General features: G+C 43.9%; 1 protein-coding gene across 3 annotated transcripts in view; it reads left to right on the forward strand.

The window, feature by feature from the left end:
- Positions 1 to 25,740, forward strand: part of LOC118098078 (transcription factor 4) — a 156,691-nt gene that overhangs the window by 23,517 nt on the left and 107,434 nt on the right. For all 3 annotated transcript variants that reach the window (XM_035141516.2, XM_035141514.2, XM_035141515.2), the window contains exons 5-6: positions 14,650 to 14,705; positions 16,210 to 16,285. In XM_035141516.2, the coding sequence (XP_034997407.2) occupies positions 14,650 to 14,705; positions 16,210 to 16,285 (132 nt within the window). The remainder of the gene's footprint in view (positions 1 to 14,649; positions 14,706 to 16,209; positions 16,286 to 25,740) is intronic.

Below are 25,740 nucleotides of genomic sequence, written 5' to 3' on the forward strand. Positions count from 1 at the left end.
AAACATTTCATATATGATTCATATATACGCAGCGTTGAGCCGCAGAATCGACGTCTCACTGATACACACACTTGACCAATCACGAGCCAGTCTCAGCTGTCAATCAGGACTGCCTGTGTTTATATCAATAACTAATTAAACCCAAACTGATCAGCATCATGAACACTAGTGTGATAAGAAAGACCTAAAATGACAGAAACAATCTTTGAGAAACATTTATTTAGCATTTTTTTTGTTTTGTTTGGTCGATGTCCCGTCTGCTAACATGGAGGAGGCGTATCGATTGTCCATCTTTATTTACAGTCTAGCATTCAGCTCCTGCAGGGATTTATCGTACTTATTTTAATTCATCTGTTCATACAAGAGTTTACAAAAATCATTAAAAACATTTTACACATTTGTAAGCGTCACGTAAAAAAGCAGAGTGATAACCCCGGAGGGCTCCGGCGTACTGGGATTAATGTGAGGACTGGGATCGACACTGTGTTCCCAGTTTGCCTCGTGCCTCCACACGACACTGTTTTACCAGCAATCACAACCGAAAACACCGGCCTGGGGATTATCTCCGCAGCACTTTTCTCGCCGTGGATATTTTAAAAATAACCGCAGCCCAGTGAAACAGCAGCAGGCTCTCGGAGGATGAAAAACTCTCGCACACATGTGTCGCATGTTAAGTGTGAATTAATTGGATTGCCGCTGTTTCCAGCCACACTTTGTGAATCTCGTCTGTGCGAGGATGTGGCGTTTTGGTTTGCAACAATACAAATTGGCCTGATGGTAAACAAACTGCAGCAAATTAGCAGTGGAAATGTTTACCTGTTTCCTTAACAAGCGGCGTTCTCACTCCGCCGATTCTCTCTGCAGAGTTAAACACACTAAACTGTGTCGTCCTCAGAGTGTGGGGGTGTTTTGTCACTACACCACTGGAACACTGTCTAGTGGATTGTGTATCTGTGTGTTTGTGTGTGTGTGTGTGTGTGTGGAGGGAAACAGGGAGAATGTTGTCAACACAAATTAATGAAAACAGCCTTTTTGTTTTACCTCACGTTGAGAGTTTGGAGATTTAAAGTTGTAGAAGTTCAGCAGCCAATGAGTGAAGTGAGGTGGGGAATTGTGGTGCATTGTGGGAAATGGGCGATTCAGGGTTTCGGAGTTGGACACATTATCGTATGAGCTTCGTTTCTACCTTCGTTTCAAGTAGGAAACGTTGTTGCCTCTGTCCGTTTGTTTGCTTGGTTGTTTGACAGCAGGATTACACAAAACTGATATCTACGAGTGTTTGTTAATTGGTGCAGCTTCCTGTGCTCTGATTGGTTGTAGCTGTCCCTGAGACGTGTATATATTCAGCCTGCGAGAGATTTATTCGGAGGAGGCGTCGTGCTGGTGAACATCGTGAATCACATCTTTCTATTGTAGCGTTTGGCGATTTAAGGCCGATTTGGCTCAGATCTTAGCGAGGTTAAAAAATCGGGCTGAACAAGTCATACGATGAATCCATCCCTCCAACCTTTATCTGTACCGCTTATCCTCTGAGGGTCACGGGGGTGTGACACTAATCCCAGCAGCCATTGGGCTTTGGTTCATCCTGGACACATCGCCAACCCGTCACAGGGTCAACACACAGAGACAAACAACCATTTACACTCATTTACACAAACCCACGCGAGTGAAGCTGTAGAAGTTTCCATTCTGAAGAAGTCTCAGTTTAGATTCTGTCACATGGTCGTCTTCAGAGATTTGGGGTTTTCAGGACATCCCGGGGGTCCTGCAGGGGCTTTCAGAGGGAGGCGCAGAAAAAAAATGAGGAACAGCCGATTCGGAAAGTGAGAACGATGTGGTCGTCTCTTTCTCGCCTTGTTTTTCGACTTCTCACTGTTAACGCTCACAGGAGAGACGTCACACTCCCTCGTTTTACTTCTGCAAATTGTCAAGTTCAAAAGTTTCCATGAATTGGACGCTGCAAAAAGAACCAACAGGTGGATGGATGGAGGATGAGGAAGGAGGAGCAGGATGAAGAGGAAACAAAGAATAGAGAAGAGAGAAAGAAGTGTGTGATAGTGAGGAAGGAAACTGTCCCCCTCCATTGAATGTCTCATATTAAAGCTGTATTATAGTGAAATATTTAAAGGTTAGATGAACGCTGATAATGGATCTCGACAGCCATTAAGCTGTAATTGCTCTGTAATGCAGTTAGTGAAAGACATGGGATTCAGTCTCTGCATCAAACACAGAGGGGGGAGAGAGAGAGAGAGAGAGAGAGAGAGAGAGAGAGAGAGAGATGAGACTGTTTTTTATTTATTGATTTTAGTCACAGACGCTGATTTAAACCAGAGCTGTTGTTCTCTGCATTAAGTCTTAATAAGACAAAAACAGAGCATGATTAACTATTGAGAGAGAGAGAGAGAGAGAGAGAGAGAGAGAGAGAGAGAGAGAGAGAGGGGAGAGAGGGGGGAGAGAGAGAGAGAGAGAGAGAGAGGGGGAGAGAGAGAGGAGAGAGAGAGAGAGAGAGAGAGAGAGAGAGAGAGAGAGAGGTGTGGAGGGGGCGTCAGAGAGACAAATAAAGAAAATGAGAGAAGCCGAGACGCTGGCAAAGAGATATTTTAACACCAGACAGATGTCACTCTTCACAGGTTACCTTCTAAATCTGCTGTTTCCAAATGAAAGCTCTTAACTTATGGTTTATTGTTATTGTTGTAATCGTCAGTTTGTGGCTCCTGAGGAAGCTGCTGCCTGGTTTTAATAAAATCTGCTTCCATCAAGTAAACATTTGTTTAGTGTTTCCAGGGTTATTCTTCAACAAGACTACTTCACCTTATCTTCAGTAATGGGGTTAATAAATCTGGGACAGATATTCCTTCATATCTCTCAAACCCTGGGTTAGTTTCCCCGTCCTCGGCAGGAAGGCGTAACTCCCCCTAACACCTGCCCTCCGCGTGTCACTGGTCGGTCATCCTCCGTCGCCCTGACCCCAGGATATAGATTCAGAGGATGAGGACGGGTCTCCATTCAAAGCTATTGATTAGGTTTGAATCCAAACTGAGTCCATGAGTAATCCTTCAAGTCAATAGGTCGGTGTTTGATTCCGTGGAGTGTGACTTCACACAGGAACTCATGTGGAGCGTCGTCCATCCTGGAGTTTTCTGTTGAAAGCAGCTCAGGACATCTTGAGTCATGAGTTTCATTCACGAATCCTTCAGCGGCCGCTGAGTGTGATGGGATGAACGTCCCGTTGAACCCACAGTGATTCTGTGTAAAAATCCTTCACTGTACACGTCTAGCATCAGGACATATTTATGGGATGGAAGTGACTTTGAAATGTCCCTGAATGCAGCGCGTGTCATCGCCCTGATGGGAGTGAACGCACTCGTCTTCTTCTGCAGAAATCCAATCAACAAGTGAAGAGAGACTGAGAGAATTTCTGCAGGCGATATCTGTGTGTGTGTGTGTGTGTGTGTTGTTTTTCCTGCTCCGTGTGGGTGTGTTTTTGGTCGTAACGTCTCGTGCTGGTTGTGTGTCAGTGTGTGTGTCTCATTGTGTGCTTGCGTGTGCATCCCTGCAGCCTTGCACCCATGCAGACATGCTAACTCGTTAACGGCTTCTCACTCCTCGTTTCCAGAAAAGGAGGTGCCATCCAGGTGGCAATCCCACGATGCACCTCTCCCCAGTCGGCGTTAACGGTCGCCGTTGGTAACAGCCTCGTCAGGGGAACCTGCATATTAAATAAGGGGGTTGTACCTTCGTCTTCTCCGCATTAACTTCACTAATCACCAACAAACACTGAACTGATCTGTATTTAAACATAAATTATTATCATCATCTGATTTCTAGTTCGATTTCTATTGAATTTCATATTTTATTTAATAAAGGAAAAATAGTAATGATAGTGAGTTGATTTACAAGGTAAGAACAGATAGAGTCAGATTTATTTCAAGAAAAAGAGTAAAACAATTTTTTTATTATGCATTTGATTTAGTAGTTTTCTGTATTTGCACATTTGACTCCACATATTTAATATTTTAATGTGTTTTAATCAACAAGATAATAAACCTTTGCATTGATTCAGGTTTAAAAACAAATTGTTGTTCCCAATTTACTGTGGAAGAACTAAAACTTAACATCTCAGTGAATCCCAGCAGTCGGGATCACATGGAACTATCACATGTAGTGGAATGTTGGTACATCCACATATTTGTGGTCGTGTAGTGGAGGAGGAGGAGGAGGAGGAGGAGGAGGAGGAGGAAAAAGAAAAAGAGGAGGAGGAGGAGAATCTCTCTCCTCAAGTCTGTGTTGACAGATCTCTAAATAATTACTGGAAACGGGAAACAAACACATTAGTTTCAGTCTCACTTATAATCAGTGTCTGTTTGAGTGTGTGTGTGTGTGTGTGTGTGTGTGTGTGTGTGTGTGTGTGTGTGTGTGTGTGTGTGTGTGTGTGTGTGTGTGTGTGTCTGCTCTGTTGTCATGTGATGTGAAAATCGATTAATCGTTTATCAAGGAAGGTTTTACTGGGCCTAGTTTATGGTAAATTGAATATTTCCGTGAGTCGAACAAAACAAACGTTGTAGAACACGTCTCCTCAGACTGTGGACGCTGTGATGGACAATCCATTCCCCTCGTTGTGTCTCCGCGGCGCCGCCGGCCGCCTGGTCACTGATAACCTGCTGCTAGATAAACTGTTGTGGGAATGGAAGGTCACAGGTATGATTCCCCGGCTCGCCCTCTGCGTCCATCAACATCCATCTTCTTCCTGTCAGAGTGTCCTTGAGCAGGACGCCGGGACACCGGGCTGTTCTCCTGTTTGGTGATGTGGACTTTTCTCTTTATCAGGTTTACTGTGGCTGCTGCTGCTGAGTCGACTCACTGAGCTGTGGTTACTTTCTAGGGTTTGTAGCGTTCCTGTACGACTGGAACCTACTGGACCGAATCACAAAAAGCCTCATTTCACTCCACAACGTTTCCTACAGATCAGTTCAGTGTGAAATCTAACTAACACAGAGACAAACAAGCGATGGACGTCTCCTCAGTGGAGGTAATTCATCTGGTTGTGTGTGTGTGTGTGTGTGTGCAGGTCTGTGGGTGATTTCTCAGTAAATGGCTGCTAATGCCGTGTTGGTTTCAGTGGTCATCTATTATTAGTGAGTTGGAGCAGATCTGATGGAATTCACCTGAGCCCCGCTCTCACTTCCCCATCACCGCCACAAACCAACTGCTACATAACTAATGCACAGGGCTCTTCCTGTACAGGTGCATGGTGTGTGTGTCTGTTTGTGTGTGTGTGTGCAGCTATTTTTAATCCCATCCCCACCGCAAAGATTCACTACACCCAAATTCATCATGTCAGACTGTGGCTGCAGCAGCAGAACATTCACAGGACAGCGTCTCTGCTGCTTCAGTCCGACGGCTCAGTGCTTATTCTCAGCAGCAAGAAAATCCACATCGTCCCGAGGCTGAAAAGAGACGATTAGAAAGAGAAAATCTTTATTTTTCCTGAGAAAGTAATTGTTTAAAACCATATTTGTAGATTAAAATCACGTTGGATTGGCCATTGAAGAAATGAAATGCTAACAGGCTTAAATCAGTGGGACATGCATTTATATTTCTTACAAAAATTAAACTACGATATCCCAGATTCACGTATCTCCATCCTGCACTTTTGGCGTCATTACTAACTAATGTAATCTATGAAAAGGTCGTGGTTTGGGTTAAACGCCTCCACGAGGTCGGGTGAGGAGAGAGACTGAAACTCACAGTAAATGTCGCATCAAACCGAAATAATGAGCTAAAAGAGGATAAAAAAAAAAAAAACACACTTTCTATTTTAGGAACATCTTAAATTCAGCTCCACTTTCCTTTTTCAGAAAGCTGCAGATCCTCCTCAGATTCCTCTGCTGTTTGTTTCTATCAAGCAGTTGTCACATTTTCCAGCGGCTGATTTCTTATTTGGGAGTGAAGCTCGCCGGTTCCTCGCTGGTATCAGCGTGGGGGCGTGAGCGAGAGAGGAAGAGCTGATAGGAGTCGAACCCCTCTGGCTCGGCGCTCAGTCATGTTTACACTTGACAACAGGACGCCATGAAAGAGCGAGGAAGAGGCGGAAGATAAAAGGGAAGAAGAAAGAAAGTGCAGAGATGAAGGGAGAGGGAGGGCGGCGGAGGCAGGAGGGGGAGTCAGGAGGAGAAGAAAGAGAAGAGGAGGAATAAAGGGAGGAAAGGTTGTTTTTAGTGTTAATGAAATCAGGTGTGATTCAGGATGAACATGTCACCGTGACACTCAGAAGTAAAACTGGAGCTCGACGCCTCGTCTGCAGGTTTCATTAGAGGCCTCAGTTGTTCTGTCTGAGGGGTTTTGTTCGAATTTATCAACACACGACAACAGAAGAGTTTTCATCACATCAAACTGTGACGTCTGCAAACCTTCAAATGCTTTTTATTCCGGCCTCAAAAGGTCTGAGGTTTATATTTTTATAGTTTCACCAGAGTAAACAACTGCCTGACTGAACAACTGAGTTTCTGTTCGGTTTTAATTATCATTTAATCATTTATCAGCTCAGGTATAATTATACGTGTCACTGTTACTGATACGACGAGTTCAAGTGTCTGCTGGGAAAACGTTCAGAATGCTAACACGCTAAGCTAAGGTGCTAACGTGCTAAGCTGAACATGAGCTGACAGCCGGGACAGGAGGTTTGTCTGCCCGTCCGTCCGTCTGGGCCATTTCCCCGACTGCTGCTATTTCAGGGACACTGAGGAATTTCGTCAAGAATGTAGTGGTTTGATTTTGACTCAGGATTTCACATCTATTTGAGGCTTAGATCTTTAAAATGTAGGTTTTAGATGAAGTAACAAGAATCTGTCAGATGAATGTCAAAGGTCAGTGCGACCATTTGGCAGTAACTCATGTGTCCATGATTAAAAACACTCAACAACTTCACTATATACCTTCAACGTGCTGCCTCCACTCAGTTTATCACATGGGTCTGGACGGACCTGGATGTGATGGATCCTGATTGGTTGACGGAGGCTCGTAGTCAGACTCTGTGAGCTGAGACCAGGATCCACCTGCTTCTGTTGACAGAGGAAACGACGGAGGTGGAGAAGAAAGAGAAGACAAGATGGAGCGCTGTCTTCTATTTACCTCGCTAATTAAAAGCAGATGTCAAGGTACAATACTCTGAGCTTGTCTCACTCGGCACAACTGCTTCGTGATTTACTTCCTCGGCTTCTCTGCACTTGTTGAGAGACCATTTCACTTCTGTTCATCCAGCCCCCTGGTCGTCCTCCAGTTCCCCCCCCCCCTCTCTCTCCCTCTCTCTCTCTGACTCTGGTCGAGCTCTCTCGTCCCTCTACTTGCGTCAGCTGGCAGGTGTCTACGAGAGAGAGGGAGAGAGAGAGAGAGAGAGAGAGAGAGAGAGAGAGAGAGAGAGAGAGAGAGAGTTTTATGAAGCCAACAAACACAAAACCTCCTCAGAGAGAAAAAGGACTTAATTGACTTGTCAAGCTCAAATCTACCAAGAGACTCACTTTGACTGAAACTCAGAAACACTGTCTGTGTCCTGTGCTTCTGTGTCTGTGTCTGTCTCACCACTCCTTCTTCTGTGTCTGTGACTGTCTCACCACTCCTTCTTCTGTCTGTCTCTCATCCCAGAGTTGGAAGGAGAGGTCAGAGGAAAACAAAACCCGACACAGGTGTTTGCCTGGAGGGAGTTTGTCTCTTGTTTTACAGTTGAACGTTTTCTTGTTCTGTCGTGAAAAGATGTACAAATGTTACAGCTTGTTTTACAGTCACCTGACTTCCACATACAACGAGCATGTATCTGAAACAACACGATGCTCAGCCTGAAGGCCTCTGCACGTCGCCGGCGTAAAAACAAACAGTGAATGATTCTGAAGGCGAGTTTCCACACGCCTGAGTCTTTACATGTATGAGTGGGACCTTGATCCCCACAGCTCCACGTTATAATCGGGGCCATGTGACGTCCATTTTTATTTACAGTCTATGTTTACACCTGTAAAATACTTCAGGTTGTTTATCTGAGATATTGAAGCTTTAGTTTTTTGTACAAATGGAGGAAGTAGAGATGCATCATCCATCTTTATTGACTTTGGTTTGACATCTCTGGGGCTCAGCAGGTGATTTGTCCTTTGACCTTGAGATGTGGTCTAACATGGCCTAGAGAAGGTTGGTGGTTCAATCCCAGGCTCCTCCAGTCTGCATGCCAGAGTGTCCTTGGGCAAGATACCGAACCCGTGTCAGCGTACGAACAGTGTGTGATAGAATAACGTGCTGCTCATAGAAGCGCTGTGTAAATGGCTGAATGTGACTTTGCCATAAAATCTCAAATACAGTTCCTTCCAGTTGCTTGGATTAGAGATGGTTTTAGGTTCCAGCTCCTGAAACGTGAACCGTTCCAGTCGTTGCTCTACGATCGTGTCAGTTATCAAATCAGTGACCACTTCAGTCGCCCACTTTCCTCTTTCGGTTTCCTGCTCAGAACCAGTTCTCAGTCATTGTTCTCACTGAGTCTTTATAAAAGTTCTGCTAACTCTGACGCTTTCTAGCTTCCGACCACTCTGCACACACATTCAGTTTATTTTTTTTTTTGAGTTTCCTTTTGTTCCCTCTGGTTGTGATGGTGTGTAGAGATCTAAGCCACAGTTGGCTCGGCTTCACATGGGCCTGTGCGGAGAGACGAGGGGGTTTGTCAAAGGAATCGCCCGCGCCGCTTATTCTTCCTCCACCACAGAGACGAGGAGAAAAAAAACCCAACAAAACAAAACCAAACAAAAAGGACCAGCCTCCTTATTATCAATATTAATCTCTCTTCTTGGAAAGGCATCTGTGGGCTCCGAGCTCGGCCGTCTTTAAAACACACACAACACGGCTGATTCAAGAAAGCCATGTTTGAACTTGCTAATGTTTTTTCTCTCATACTTTTTCTGCTCCTCCCCCTCCCTCCCTTCCTCACTCTCCCTCCGTCGGCGCGAGCGGCTCTTCCTCTCTTCATTTAGCGTGCCATTAGCTCTCCAAGCTGTTGTTTGTTTTCTTGCTTTAATGTGCTTTTTTAAACAAAACAGCCGATTAAAAAAATGGCGAGAGAAAGACACGAGTGATTGAAATATAAAACATGTACACTTTTTGCTCTGCGCGTGTGTGTGTGTGTGTTGCCATGACTGTGTGGTTGCATGGTGTGCAGATGTTTGCCCATGTGTGTGTGTGTGTGTGTGTGTGAGGGCACTGGCACTAAACTTACTTGGGTCCAGATGTTCTAATTATAGCAGGCTCTGCTGCCTAATGACAGGAAATGCTGGGCTCTGTGTGTGTGTGTGTGTGTGTGTGTGTGTGTGTGTGTGTGTGTGTGTGTGTGTGTGTGTGTGTTACTGACTGAATGTGCATGAGACAGAAACATGAATGAAATTCTTGTCATTAACCTCCCGAACTCCGATTTCCTCCTTAAAATTTTCCCTTAAGTAGCTTTAAGGCTGGAGAACGACTCGTGTTTTTCCTTCATGCTGTAAATTTCCTTTGTCAGATATGTTTCTGGGGGAAACGACAGCGTGGATCATGTTCGCCGCTCTAACATCTGTGCTGCAGTTTAGCAGAACTGATGTTCTTTATGCTTTGAATTATGTGGGAAAAGGATCTGAGTTTTGATGACGGCAGATTAATGCACTTTTCTTCATCCTGCGTTTGACAAACACCTGTTTCTTTCATGAAACCCACTTTTTTCATCCAGCAACAGAAGCCAAAGTTCTCAGTCACTTGTTAAATGAGATTATTTTTAGTCCGACTGAACTATATCAAAACTTTGCATAGTTTGGAATTAGAAATCGTCCCTTTAAAAGCAAATTTAACCAGATTATTTATGACAACTTTTCTTTATTTACCTTTCAAAAGCAAATAACAAACATGATTTATAGGAAACTGACGGCACCAGGATCAGATCTTCACCAATATTGGAAACACGGTTAATGAACTTACCTGTAAAAGTACATTAAAACTGAATTTATCTGCAAACATTTTTATCGTAATGATCTTACGATATCTGCTTGTACTGAAGCGTAAAGCACAACAGTTATGTTAGGGTTCTCACAACGTTACGAGTTCTTGCTCATTGAGTAGAACATGATTTTAGAACCCAATCGATGATATTAGAGAGTGGAACGACAAAGAATAAGTAATTGAGACTTGATGTTCTATAATTTAACCATATAGGAGTATAAATCCTTCTCTAGTCAAACAAACAATCAAAGACAATCCATCAGGACGGATCATTAATCACCATGTGACGGAGTTCTGTCCTCCCTACGAACCCTGTCAGAGTTGTCTGTTCTACAGTTTCCTCGATGACGGTCATACTTGTCCTCTCTCCTCGTTACTATGGTAACAAGATGTCAATCGATGTGGCATCTCCATGCTCATCTCCAACTGCCTCGTAACCACGGAGACGGGAGGGAGAAGCTATGAGGGTCTGGGTTCAGACGGAGACGCCGTCTGTCGCCGTGCCTTGCTCAAAGGCTCCTCTGCCTTTCACTGTCCAGATTTAAACCAGCAGAGAAAGAAGGGATGGAAAGAAGGAATGATTAAGAGAACAAGAGAGAGAGAGAGAGGTGGAAATGGTTAAAGTGAGGGATGAAAGGTGATGGAGCAGGAAAGAAAGGAGGAGATGAAAGAGTGAGGATTTAAGAGGAAGAGAGGAGGAGAAGGAAAGAAAAGAAAAAGATAAACCATGAAAGAAAAGAGGAAAGTAAAGAAAGAATGAAAGAAAGAAGAAGAAAGAAAGTAAGTAAAAGAAGGAGAGAGGTGAAGGAAAAGAAAGACAGAGAAGAGGGTGAGGGACAGAAGGGAAGAAGTAAAGGGAGGAAAAGAAGGAAGCGAGGGAAGGAAAGGATGGAGGTGACGAGAGAAAGCATGAATCAAGTAACAAAACAGGACGTGGTCGACTTCCTGAATGTGATCATCACATCACTTCCTTTGGTTGTCCTGCCGTGCACGAGCACACGCACACACACACACACACACACACACACACACACACACACACACACACACACACACACACACACACACACACACACACACACACAGCGGGATTGACGGTGTTAGACAGTTTAAGCTGCTTTAAAGGAGAAGATACAGAGACGTAATCTGACTCTTAATTCTTACTGTCTGATTTTGTGTGTGTGTGTGTGTGTGTGTGTGTGTGTGTGTGTGTGTGTGTGTGTGTGTGTGTGTGTGTGTGTGTGTGTGTGTGTGTGTGTGTGTGTGTGTGTGTGTGTGTGTGTGTGATTACCCAGGATAATAACATGGTCCAGTGAAAGTAGGAGCTTCTCTCTACATTATATAAAATGACTGAATTAGATCTGTGTGTTTCTCTCATGTCGTCAGTTGTCGTACTTTTGTCCACATTTGACTATTTATACATCGTTTATGTATTTGTACACAACCCAACTCCGTTTTTCTTTCTTGTCCCCCCCCCTCTCTCTCTTTGTGTCCACATCTTTTCATTCCTCTGTTTCCTTTCTTTACTTCCTCTTCCTCTTCCTCTTCCTCTAAAGCACGGATATTCAATTCAAATTCAGATCCAGATAGAAAAAACTTTCAAGCAACCTTTGTTACTGTCCGTTTTCCTGCAGCAGCCTAGTGGCCATTAGAGAAACTGCAGCTCAGATACATTTAACGTTCACCGATGGCGTCGTCCACTTGCTCCGAACCAACAGGAGTCTTTACAGCAGAAATAGCGTCTGGAGGCGTTGGTTTGATTTCCGTCAGGGGGAGCAGATCTCACGTCTCCAGTCGTTTCCAATAAACTTTGTCTTCTAGTCTGTTAACGCAGATGATGTCGGCGGTCGTTGCCGTGGGAGACGTGGCGTCTGAAACGCTCCCAGTTGGGACGACGTAAAACAGTTTGATTACGCTGCAGAGTTTGGCTCAGAGTATCTTCAGAGTATCTTCAGTTAATGTGAAGGTCTCTCTTTCATGTCGTGTAAAAACAAAATGTTTTTTGTATCACCGCTCCGACAGAGCTGCTTTTATTTTTCTCCATTATTGGGATTTATCTGTTACGTCTCCCTGGACCTTCATCCGGAGCCCAGGAACATATGTCGACTTCTGACGAGGATTTTTCTTTCAAAACAGAATAAAAAAACAAAGATTGTGTTTCTACTCAGCAGGAAATGATGGAGTGTTTGATTTGAAGAAATAATTAAGAATAGAAATTTGAACAGACCTGATGACAAAAACAAATTCTGAACATTTTCCAGACATTTTCCTTCTGTGTTCTCACATGGACTCACTCCCACATTTCAGATCTCACACACAGAACCTCCAGAACATGTCAGGAACATGTCAGGAACATGTCAGGAACATGTCAGGAACATGTCAGTGGTTCAGTTCAGTGGTTCTGAAAACAGCTGAATAGTCGCAGCTTTAAAAGTTATTAAGAAGTTATTAAAAACCAGAGTTTATCTCCAATATTCAACTTTTAAAACATGAATAATTCTAAACAGAGTTTGGTGGATTTGTTGCAGCCGCAGCTCTTCTGGTTCAGGAAGAAGAAAGTCCCACTAAAAACTGATGGTATCTTGCTCTGTGTTTACTGTACTTGGACAATATCGGGTATAATATTGGAGATTTATCTTTCTTCATTGACCAGAGTGGCTGGTGTATGACCCCCCACACACACACGCACACGCACACACGCACGTACGCAAACAATTTTCTAGTTTTAAATAATACAAAGAGCGGCTCAATGGTCAAGCTCGGGCACAGGCCTGTTTTGTCCTCAGTGATCACTAACGCACACACACACACACACACACACACACACACACACACACACACACACACACACACACACACACACACACTGAGGCTAACTGTATTAATAGGAGTCTGTTTTGTGTCAGGCAGGTCTTAATAGGATCAGTGTGAGAGACATGGAGCTGTCTGTCAGTCTAAGTTCATTAACTGATGATAGATAACCTGCACTGTGTGTGTGTGTGTGTGTGTGTGTGTGTGTGTGTGTGTGTGTGTGTGTGTGTGTGTGTGTGTGTGTGTGTGTGTGTGTGTGTGTGCGCTCTCAGGTTGTGTGTAAACTCCCTCCTCCCTCTCTCTCTCTCTCTCTCTCTCTCTCTCTCTCTCTCTCGCCTCTCTCTCTGGTGTAATTTATAGCCCTCAATCGGAGGCCTTATCAGGTGCAGGACACATGGACACCTCCTTCTGTCCTCCTCCTCTCTTCCTCCTCCACATCTTTAAGCTCTCGCTCACCCACTTGTATTTTTCTCTCCTCCATCTCCCCCCCACCCCCTCTTGCTTTTCACCACTGAAGGATTCTTCCTTTAATTGCCGTCCTCCTCTTCCTCTTTCTCCCTCTGGCTCGTCCACTTCTCCTTCATCTGGACCAACTTTCCTCCAACTCTTCTACTTTTAATGCACTTTCCCTTTATTCCTCTTCTCCTCTTTTCAAACCGATTGGACACAAATATCCAGTATCAAGTATTTCATCGCTGGAATCATTTCATCTAAAATGTGTTTCCTTAACTCGGATGTTAAAAACTCAACTGAAAATCCTGAAAACACTGAAAATCCTCAGAAACAGAAATAACTGTTGAATATGTTTCTTCCTTTTTAAACACAAACCACGTTCCTGAAATCCAATTTACCATAAAGTGTTTTTGTGTAATCTTCACTAAACCTGCATCAATGCTATTGTGTCCTCTTTTATTCTGTTGCACAAATAGGGAGCCCAGAGGTACTTTTAAGATTCGCTGTTTGTAACTGAAACTGTTCATTTATGTTTCACACGCTCACACACACACACACACACAGACACAGACACACACACGCTAACACACAAAGATAAGCTGACATTCCAAATGACTCGACAATGAATGTAAGCTGCTCGCTATACACACACGGACACAATGGAGAGCCTATTGAATAGAGATTTGTGCATTACAATGCATGAGACGACTGAATGTATGTGTGTGTGTGTCTGTGTGTGTGTGTGTGTGTGTGTCTGTGTGTGTGTCTGTGTGTGTGTGTGTGTGTGTGTGCGTGCACTGTAAGCGATAGCTGCGTTAGCACATTTCATTCGACCTGGATGAACTGATCTACCTGTCATGCACAGACACACATCTCCTTCTCTCTGTCTGTTGATGTCTCGACCTCCACACACGTTCCCCTCATGGCAAGAAGGTTCTTGGTTCAAATCCCGGTCTTTCTGTGTGGAGTTTGCCCGTTTTCCTCATGTCTATGTTGGTTTTCTCTGCATACTCCAGCTTCCTAGATTGACAGGAGACTTTAAATTGTCCATAAGTGTGAATGGTTGTGTGTCTATATTGTCCAGAACAGTCCTGCCGTCGTTGTTTCTTGTTCCGACTCCTCGTGGTTTTTGAAATATCGTAGTGACATCAAGGACCTGGTGACATCATCACGTGCTTTTGATGCATTTTCAGTTTGACTCAGCAAAACACTTCCGCAACTCAGCATCCGCACTGGGTGTTTATCAGAAAATGCATTTTTCTAGTTTCTGTTTCCTTTCTACGTCTTTTTCCTTTGAATTCTTTCTAGATCAAAGACTTTAAGCTTTCCTCACTGTTATGATGTGTGTTTCATCTCATTTATATGAATCTCTCTTGCTCTCATCTACAGATATGGAGGAGAGGACGAGTGCAGGATCGTGGGCGAGTGGAAGTCGTTCTTCCAAGGTAACAACGACCATCTTTTCTAGTATTACCAGGACTATTTGTTCTAAACTCACGTCTCTGACCTGCAGCAACAAAAGCATTTTAACAGCAGCTCAAATATAATTCGACTTTCCAGGAGAAACTATTTCCGATGTGATCACATATTATCTGTCAGACTTCAATCAATCTCTAATATGTGTGTTGCATTTACTTGATCTCATTTTCTTTACGTGACAGAGACACAGCACATTAATAATCATTAGCATAAAAAACAAATGTAAATATTCTGCGGTTTGCAAGAATGCTAATTTACATCTGTCGTCCCTGGGTAGGTTAAGAAAGTGGCTGACACAGTCAAAGCAACAAATACAGACACCTGTTCACAAATACACAAATAGAAAAACACTGAAGTCAGTTTAATAATGATTTATTCATGAGCCATTGTTTGTGAGAGTCTTAAAAGTGGGAAATGGAGGCCAGCAGAGGGCGCTGGTCTGATTCAGACGGGATCTTAGCCCCGACATCACCGTTATTTATGCTTATGAACTGTTGAGGCTGTGAAACACTTTAATTATACAGAACAAAGTCAGTTTTCATAAATAATGTAAAGAGAAGAGTTGGAAATATGCAACAAGCTCTGACAAGTTCACCCGACTTCCACCTTTGCCTCCGTCATACCTTCCACAACCACTAGAGGCCGCCTAAGAAAACTTTAAACAGCACATATGCGATACCGTACATGCACAGATGACTTATTGGCTCGAGGACAGCCTCACGATATTCTCAAGCTTCATCTTGCTGCCTGCAGGCGATTAGCTTGGCTTAGCACAAAGGCTTGAACAAGGAGAGAGCAGCTAGCTTATCTCTTCAAAATCCACTTGGCAGCATCTTTGAATATCACTGATTGACTTGTTAAATCTTGTGCTGGACTATTTCCTGGAGTCTGGTCATCACTGGGGCGTTCGTCGTCCCCAGCTTCACCCCCAGTAAAACCAGAACTTGTAAACTTAAACAGACGAGACCCGACGTGTGAGGTCGTAAAGTTTAGACTTGGAGGATATTTTCTGCCTTTTGAACAGAAACAGACGATCAATGAATCAATCAGACAAACTTTACTGATATAGCAACTTTCAAATAAATCATATGCAATTTAAAAGTGCTTTACGGGTGAATTACCGAAAATAGGATGTTTAAAATCAATTAAAAATGAATTTAAACTTTCTGATTTAGAGTAATTAGAGACAACAATAAAAGAGAGTTACATATTTCTATAACGTCACATTGACCTCACAGACACGAGAGGGGGGTCGAGATGTTGTCGTCTCTCTGCAGGGAAGTTAAAAAGCAAATATCCTCAAACTGTTGGACTGTTCTTTAGAGCTCATCCTCCTCTGTGCTGCCTTATTGTAAAATATCAATTTTAAACTGATTCTCAGAGAATGAACATGAAGACGTTTCTCCTGGAAACCTCACGACCAATCTCCTGATTCTGATTGTTCGCCTTGTTGTGTGTCTGTGTCTCCAGAGTTATGCAGAAGGGTCTCAGTACATGGCGTCACATGACAGCCTCTCACCTCCGTACACCAACTCCAGGCTCACAGGTACAGTGTGTGTGTGTGTGTGATCATTTCCCAATTGTGTTTCACAGTGCACCTCTTTCTTGCCATCAGCGTTGGATTCGCAGCTGTGTGTGTGTGTGTGTGTGTGTGTGTGTGTGTCTGCAGAGCATTAGTGAAACACTAGCTTACACTGGAGGAGACAGGTCATCTGGCATGCAATTTCTCTCTCTCTCTCTCTCTCTCTCTCTCTCTCTCTCTCTCTCTGCCCGCTGTGTGGAGAGCGCCAGGAAGCGTGTGCTCATTTACCCATGATGCTCTCTGCCTCTGGCTCTCTGCGATGTGGCGCCAGTTGTGAGCAAATGGCCACTGACACAGATAATCTTCCTCTCTCTCTCACACACACACACACAAACACACACACACACATGCACATAGTCACACACACACACACACACACACACACACACACACACACACACACACAGAGCTTAATTACCTTTGACTGGATGCATCAAATATGGAGGCCGTCAGCTCTCAGCGCTCTGACTCTACCTGCTCTCTCTCTCTCTGCCTCTTTCTTTTATAACGGTCATCAGCAGACATGTGGGGCTGCTGCTCTCCCCTGAGAAGAGCGCCCCCTGACTGCGGTCGGGTGTAACGCCCCCCGCTCTCAGTCTGTGTTCCCACATACAGGTGTTGGACGGAGCTGAGGTCAGAACAGAAAAGCTAAGTTGTCCCAGGTGGATGAAAACTGACAGTGACGTCATCCAGATGTTTTCAGATATAGTTTCAGACGTACATATATTTATGTTTGGATTAAGAAAATGTCCACAATGAATAGAAGTCAATGTAAAGTCCTGATGGAGTTACCTGCACACTCAGAGGAGAACAACCTCACCGGCTCGTTTGATGAACTGAGCTAATTCTGGAAATTGTCCCGTTAGTTGTGAATCCACACCAAGAAGAAAATACACAGGTAAAACAAAGGAGATGTCAGATTCCTCAGAGTTGTGGGTCGGGATGATGCATTGTGTGCGTGATGTGTTGTGACAGAGTTGTGATTATTGCGTGTCGCTGCAGAGGCAGAGCGGGAAGAGACGACGCACAGTCAGAGATGGAAATACTGTATTCTTCATCTGGCACACGGGAGCCGCAATTTACTTTTATAATGATAACGCTAAGAGACAGAGACAGCCAGGGACACACAGACACACACACACACACACACACACACACACACACACACACACACACACACACACACACACACACACACACAGTTGTACCTGTGACTGTTTTGGTTGAACTGAATCATTTCTCTGTGAACTGGTGAAATCAGATTCTCTTTTTATATCTGATGCGAGTGTTTCTCTCTTTCTTTCTTTATGCACAAGTTCTAATGGAAGATGTGAAGTTATTAATCATATAAATGCTCCTGAAGCCAAATCACCTCGATCGCCCCCTGGTGGCTGGCTGCAGTATAGGTTTCAAACCCAGCCTCATCCATGTTAGCAGATGGGACATGGACCAAACTCACTTGTGCAGCAACATAAGCTTTATCCGCTGGTCAGCTGCAGCAGCTAGGAAGAAGACATGGCCGTTCTTTGTTGCTTAACTGTGATTGGTCGGCCAATCAGCGGCACAGGGATCATCCTGGACTTTTATTCCGATCTGTGACGCTGCAGCTGAAGGAACTTTCATTTGTCTACCCATAATCCCTTGCACTTTGTGCGGCATTACTGCCCGTGGCTCAGATTACTCTCGGGCTCGGACATCCAGTTCTCACCTGAAGTGAACTCGGAAACGAGGGAAGGACAGGAATCGCAGAGTTTGATGAACCCGGTCTGAACATGTAGAGTGTGAACGCAGCCCCCCACACCCCTCTCTCTCTCTCTCTCTCTTCTAACCTTGTCTGTCTTCCTTAACCCCCCCCCACCCCCCCTACCTCCGGATTAGAGTGATGTTATGCTCTAGATAATCAGCGAAGGGATTAGTGTCATCTCAGCGACCCCACTAGATTAATCTGCTGCCACACACACTCACACACACACACACACACACACACACACACACACACACACACACACACACACACACACACACACACACACACACACACACACACACGCACACACACACACACTGAAAACCCCACAGTGATCCAGAATTCATGTGTGTGTGCTTGTGCGTGTAAATGTGTGTAAATGGGCACTTGTACTTACATATAGGTTTATATAAGTGCACACATTTGATAGAGTGTGTGTGTGTGTGTGTTTGTGGGTTTGCAGCGGAGTGCGTGTCTCTGTGCATGTCGGGAGTTTACCGTGTCTGAGTGTGTGATGTAAGCTTTGTGTGCGTTCTGTGTGTTTGTGCATCATTTTTGTCTCTGAGTGTTTGACACCAGGTTCTGTGTGTGGTTGTGTGTGATGGTAGCTTTCATGTGTATTGTGTATATATGATGTATGATGATTATTGTGTGCGTGTTTGATTATGTGTGTGTTTTTGTGTGAGTGTGCATCTTCTTGAGACCTGCTCTTCCAAGTGTGTGTTTGTGTGGTTGTGTTGCATGTGTTGTGTGAATGAGTGTATGTTCACTTTTACTCGCTTAAATGTGGGTATCTGGGTGCGTGTGTGTGTGTGTGTGTGAGTATGTGTGTGTTCTTGTAGTTTGTGGTTAAAAATGTGTCAACTTTTTCTTGCTTGGATGTGTGTTGTGTTTGTGACAGTAGCTTCTCTGTGAGTTGTGTATGCATGAGGATACTTGTATATCTGGGTGTGTGTGTGTGTGTGTTTTTTGTGTGAGTGTGGGCAAACATTGCCCTTCAATCACATTGTGTGATTCTATCTGTCATGTATGTGCGGTTCTACAGCGAAACCTGCAGGTGCACCCCCCCGGTGCCCCCCCACTCTAACTGTCACCTACATAGTAAATGAGGCTCCGTGGTTTTCGGGCCGTAAGCAAATTCTCTTCTGTTATAAATAAACAATCTGATACGGCTTCACTCTGAGCTTCATCCCAACAACTTCTACGAAAATCATTTGTTCTACGTGACAGAGGGAAGACGATCTGTTCCCCTCTAAGATACAAGTGCGTCACTCCCGCAGGTTTTTGTTTATAATTAGCGTTTTAACAGGACACGAAGTCGTCGGCTGTTTGGACGTCGCAGCTCTGTGCGTCTTATCGTCGCCTCTGTGCGAAGATCGATGAATATACCAGTTCCACCTAGAAACCTTTAGCTGTTAGCAAGTTAGCAAAGTAGCAGCATGCCGCTGTTAGCTTAGCTAAGGCTTACGCAGCTTGTAGCCAATTGGCTTCTTCCTGCAGCAAATACCAGCTCGAAGCATATAGCGTATATAAAAACGTACGAGGCCGGAAAGTGAAGCCGATGCAGAGGTACCTGTTCCCTGTGTTCTCTTAAATGACCAGCAGGGGGCGACTCCACTGGTTGTTTCTATAGAAGTCTATGAGAAAATGACTCGACTTCTCACTTTATAACGTCAGTAAACATTTTCCTAAAGAGTTTATGTCTCAATCTCTAGTTTCAAGTCTTGTTTCTCAACTCTCATTGGTGATTGACAGCTACAACCGTCCAATCGGTGCATCTCAGGTGTAGGAGGTGTCCTCGAGCTCTCACTCAGGCTCCACCCCCTGCTCGTCCAAATATGGTTACGTCTGGTTTCAAACCACCAACCTGTTTGATGCAGTGGGTTCATGTTAAAATGTTTATTGAATAAAAGCGTTAGTTTATATAGAACTGGTACAAACCTGATGATCTCCTCCTCCTCCTCCTCCTCCTCCTCCTCCTCCTGGTCGTGTTGTTTTTGTTGAAATGCAGTGAGTCAGCCGTCTGTCTCACCTCTGTGTGACCTTATTAATGAGTGTTGAGCCACGAGGCCGGACCCCCTCTGAGGAGGTCACATCTGGACACTTTATATAGAAATACATATCTGTCTGTCTCTCTCTCTCTCTCTCTCCCTCTCTCTCTCTCTCTCTCCCTCCTCTCACCCTGTTTTCTTGCTCCTCTTCTCTGTTCACTTCCCTCCATGTGTTTGATACATCACATCATTTTCTCTCCTCGTTCTCCTTCATCACTTCCTCCTCTCCTCCTCTTTTACCTAATTTCTCCTTTTTCCTGTCCTCTTTCCCTCAGTCTCACTCCCTTCTCCACTTGTCCTCCGTGGAGACTTGCCCCCCCCCTGTCTCCCGCTCTACCCCAGGAGCCCCTCACCTCAGCTGGGTGTGGTGCCAAGGTCGTCCCCCTGTCTCTCCCTGCTGGGTCTGGATCTTTGTGCTCAGAATGTTTAAATAAAAAGAGGAGAGGACGAAAAGAAAAGAGATGCAGAATTTAAAGTTGTAGCTCACAATTGTTTTCATTATAGCAATATACATTCATATATACATTTATAAAATACCTAAAGTTATTTCCCAGAATGCAACAAGGTGTCTTTAGCTCCTGTTCAAAACAGTTCAAATGTAAAATACTGTCTCATTTAAATGATAGAGGAGTTTCAGCTGGTAACAGACAAGTTTAACATGATTGTTTGATAAATTAATACTTAAGGGATTAATAATAAAATGTTTTAATATAATTAATGAAGTTAACTATGGTCTTTGGCTTCGGATGTGATGACAGTGGTTGAATATATTCAGTTATATGATGATTATCATCAACACGTTCATTCAGATTCCTTAAGTGTAATAAAGTTTGTTTAATTAAAGCTTCATCATTAGATTACAAAGTATTTTTAAAAGGCAGATAAATTCAGATGAATCTGAAAAGAACAAGGTTGATTATTACAATAAGTAAAGTATATAAGAAAATAAATAAAACTCCTTAGAACAAGGAGATCATTTTCTTCCTCTATTCCAGTGATTTTGTTTCTATTGTCTCCGCTGATTGAAACTGAACAGCCACCGACTCGTTCTCAGTATTGTGAGAGGATGTCATGCGTTGATTTCGGTGCTTTAACACGGACGCACAATGTGGAGTATTTAGTATATTATTGTTTTGAAGGAGCCGTGTATCACTTGTAAATTATCTGTGTAATTAGATCTGGCGCAGTAATAATAGGTGTCGTCAAGGCGAGAGGGCGTGGGGTGGAAACGTACACTCTGAAAGGAGCGGTTCATCAGGGAGCTCTTCAGGGTTCCTGACAGCGGATCTGTGGAGAACGCTTTCAGTTTCCATGAAGAACCGTCGGAGGTAATTGTCTCCTCTTGAAAAGGCTAATAAAGGAAATAGTGAAGCTGAGGAACAGATACCGATGGTCTTTCAGGTCTAGAGGCAGCTGGTTTAAACCCGTGAATTGAGAAGTTGTTCTCATTCCGTCACAGAACAGGAGAAACGCGGTGTTAGTGGCTGATGAAAACTGGAGCTCGAAGAAAAATCACCGAACACAAACATCACCTGAACTTTTTAACACTGAATCACCCGACAGAGACGTCACCCCATTTCGTTAAACGCCAGCCTGCATTTTTGAAACCATATTTGGAGCTGTCAATCACACCGTATACACGCCCCAATTCGTACAGTACATTACCTTCTATGTAGAGTCGCCCTCTGCTGGTCATTTGAGACAATACAGGTAGCAGTCACTTCCTCATTGGCTTCACTTTCAGGACCCGGCGTCTAGGTCCATATTTTATCGACAGTTAATCATTTTAACCTCCATCACTTTCTTTTCCTGCTGTGGGGGCTGTGTTTACCTGGGTGGAAAAAAATGGTTGTAATTTCAAAATGTGCGAACGACAACCGAGGACGTGCAGACAAGATGATCTGACTAGAATCTGACTCGTCCTCCATCCTGTAGTCTGTGGTAACAAATAATGATTTCTATCATCGCTATGTTTGACGGTTGTATTTTATTTGTCAGGAAACTAATATATTTTTCAGCTGCTTGATTTGTCCGAGCGTCAGTGACACAGAGATGCTGAGTCCGCTGTCAGAGATTTGAGAAAAAAATGAAAAATCATAGATCAAAACTGTTCTCTGCAAATCATCTGTTTGATTAATCAATAAATTCAGCAGGGTAATAATTAAACTGATATGTACAGTTGAGATCAATAGGAGCCGTCTATCTATACATCCATCCATCCATCCTTCCTTCCATCCTTCCATCCATCCGTCTTCTCCATCTTTTGTCATCCATCCAGATGAGGTCTCTAGAGACCAGGCTCGGGTCATGCATGTTACAGTGTGTGTGTGCGTGCGTGTGTGTGTGTGTGTTTTCACTCCTCCATGTGTGTGTGTGTGTGTCCTCCATGTGTGTGTGTGTGTCCTTTATCTTTCTATCTCTGCATGTCTCTGCTGCTATGTGTGTGTACAACTCCACAGTGTGTGTGTGTGTGTGTGTGTGTGTGTGTGTGTGTGTGTGTGTGTGTGTGTGTGTGTGTGTGTGTGTGTGTGTGTGTGTGTGACAGACTGTGAAATGGTGCGTAGTAGCACCTGGGCCCTTCAGTGTTGATTGATCGGCTTGGTCATGTGGAAGAGTCCCATCTGGCCAGCCACGCTACTGTGTGTGTGTGTGTGTGTGTGTGTTTGTGTGGTAGAGACAGAGAGTGCTTGTTTGTGTGTAAGAGGTGAGAGAGAGAGAGAGAGATAGAGATGTGCAGCATGAAACAGTATGTTTATTGTGAGAGAGAGAGCGAGAGAGAGAGAGAGAGAGAGAGAGAGAGAGAGAGAGAGAGAGAGCTTCAGTTCTAACTGTGGCTCCAGAGGCCAAAGATGAACTGTATTTTATCATCAGAGAGAAAGAGAGAGAGAGAGAGCGAGAGAGAGAGAGAGAGAGAGCGAGCGACAGAGGCTTCATTCACACTACAGACCTTAAAGAAAGAAATCACCTGTTTCTATAGAACCGAGGACCTTGTGTTCATAAATGGCATCTTGCTGTTTTTTTAATGCTTCTCGACTCACAGTGGATAATTTGCAGTTTTCCTCAGTTTGTTGTGGAAGCGGCCGACTGAGCTGCAGAGCTCCGACCTCGACACCTTCAGGTTCAGCTGCAGAGTCCGAGTCAGGTCTCACTAATGCTAGAGACGGTTCTCCCAGGAGGTTTCATAACAGCAGATTAATGCCCATTGTCGTGTAATTACTGAAGCAGTAATCAAATCATAATAAGCCATCAGCTACCAGTGGTTTACTCTTTATCCATCCCTAACTATAGAGGTTTAGGTTTAAATATACATTTTGCTAATAGTGAATCTGTCTAGCTGGTTTTATTTACAGTCAAACATAAAAAACGCTTTTGTTTTTGTCTTGGAAAGATGAACAAAACAAGAATGAAGGGAACGAGTAATTTCACTGGAAACATGGCGACGAAAACATGAATGAAAGCAGTGTTGACTTGTTCAGAGCAGGCCGCTGGAAAACGGATAGAAATCCTGCAAATCTTGGCACCGGGTCTGCAGAGCGCCGCTGAATTTGCGTCACCGCACCCTCCTCTGGGCCTCTCCTCCCGTTGGGGGGGGGGGCACAGTAAGTCAGGAAGACACAGACCTGACACTCGTCCAATGAGCTCACACAGAAACACAGACCTGAGTCGTCTCCCAGTAAAGTCTGAGTTTAACACGAGCGACAGAAATCTCAGGAAAGAAAAAAGGAGAAACCCAGATGAAGAGGAGAAGGAGAGACAGGCAGGGAGAGCGAGTGAAAGAGAGACAGTGTGTGTTTTCTGAAATGAAGCCAACTGATAATTAATGCCTCTGACATCATGGTGCTCTAATTAAGTCTGGCATTCATTAAGCCAAGTGAGGGGGGTATTCGTTAGTGGCTCTTTTTTTTTTTGGGAGGGGAATTTGTTAAGTCTTCATTGTTACTCGTCTTTTTGACGATGGAGAAACAGATAAAAGGAAGAAGTGAGGAGAGACGTGGACGGTAGAGAATATTCAGGTGATGTAACGTGGCGGCCATGTTTGAGGGCCTCAGCTGGTGAGCAGTCGTACCTGTGGTCCAGCGGAGTCCGTCTCTGCCCAGCTGAAGACAGGTGGTTGATTTCTGATTACAATCAATTAATCACTGATCCATCTCATTAGTTCTCTCTTCAGGTAATCCACAGATCCACCACTGATTAGTTCAGTAGAAAAAAACATGGCCACTCTCGATCAGATATTTCTAGTATCTGTTGCGCCACCTATGGGTGAAGCTTAAGATCCCTTGGTAAACATATTCACAGTGATGGTATAAAGATCTGTTTTGGCCAAAATGAGCGAATCCCTGCCTCATTCAGCATTTGTCCTCAATCGTGATATTTGTCTATAATCTGAGAATATGTTTTACGAAATCAAATTAAACCTGACCCGTAGGTGGCGCTACAGACACCATAAATGTGCAGCGTATGCATCAGACTCTGAAAGGTCATACTGATCAGTGGAAGTGAGCGTGACCTATCACACACTTGCTCATAACTGCAGATGCCTTTGAGCAGAAGTGATTAAACTCACTGTCGACGTCTTGTGCTGTCGACTGATGATTCACACAGAGTTTCATTCACATCTGATGAAGTGGGGACGAGTGATGGAACTCTCCTGACGCGCCGCAGACAGAGTGTGAGCGATCCTGCTCCGACTCTGAACAGAACTGAAGAGGAATGTTTAAGAGCTGGGGTCAAAGGTCAATCCTCGCTTTAAGTAACAGAAGGAGAGAAAAGAGTCAAGAGACAAGGAGCTAAAGTTGAAGGATGACAGAAACACTGGAGCTAACAGAGCTAACAGCGCTAACAGGCTCAAGAAGCTGGTTGTAAAGACAAGTTGTGCACAAGCTCTAACTTAAGGAGTAAAGGAAGCTAATAGGAAGGACGCTCCTAAAGGAGGAGCTACAAGGTGAAAGATGTAAATGAGCATGAATGGAAACGGCAGAGACTTCATGGTCGAACAGGTCCAACGCTACTTCTACTGTAAACTGTGGAATTCTGGGATATTGTAGACGAAGGTTGACAAGAGCCAGAGACACCATCTTAGATCATTAATTCAAAACGCTGGTTCACTGCGACGCAGCATCTTCAGAGAGATGCAGATTTCTGTTCACTCAAAACAAAGTCAGCGTGAAGAGTCAGGAAGAAACCGTGGATGGTTAAAATAATTTAACTTTTAATAATAACGTCAATTATGCAGCACCTTTCAAACCAGCTGTTACAGAGTGCTTCACTGAGAGGACAAATAAAACCAGGAATACGAAAACATCAAAGACGAGAAGCCGATGAAATGTCACTTACAATCAAATCATGAAAAAGAAAAAAAAACGATAAAAGAAACATAATTAAAGTCGTTTGGTGAAAGTAAGTTTTGAGATGATTTAGAAGTTTCAAGTCTTGGTGAAGTGGAACAAGAAGAAGAGACGGTAAAAAGTGAATGAAAAGAAAGAAAATTAAATTATGGGGAGAAAGGGAGTGATATAAAGAAGAGGGGTGAAAGAAAGAGTGTCTTAAAGTTATAAATGCTGAGGCTCGAGTGACGGAGAGAGAGAATATTCAGGAGGTGTATATTGTTTAAATTGAAAAGT

This window comes from Hippoglossus stenolepis, chromosome 18 (genome assembly GCF_022539355.2).
Source record: "Hippoglossus stenolepis isolate QCI-W04-F060 chromosome 18, HSTE1.2, whole genome shotgun sequence".
NCBI classification, from domain to species: Eukaryota; Metazoa; Chordata; class Actinopteri; order Pleuronectiformes; family Pleuronectidae; genus Hippoglossus; species Hippoglossus stenolepis.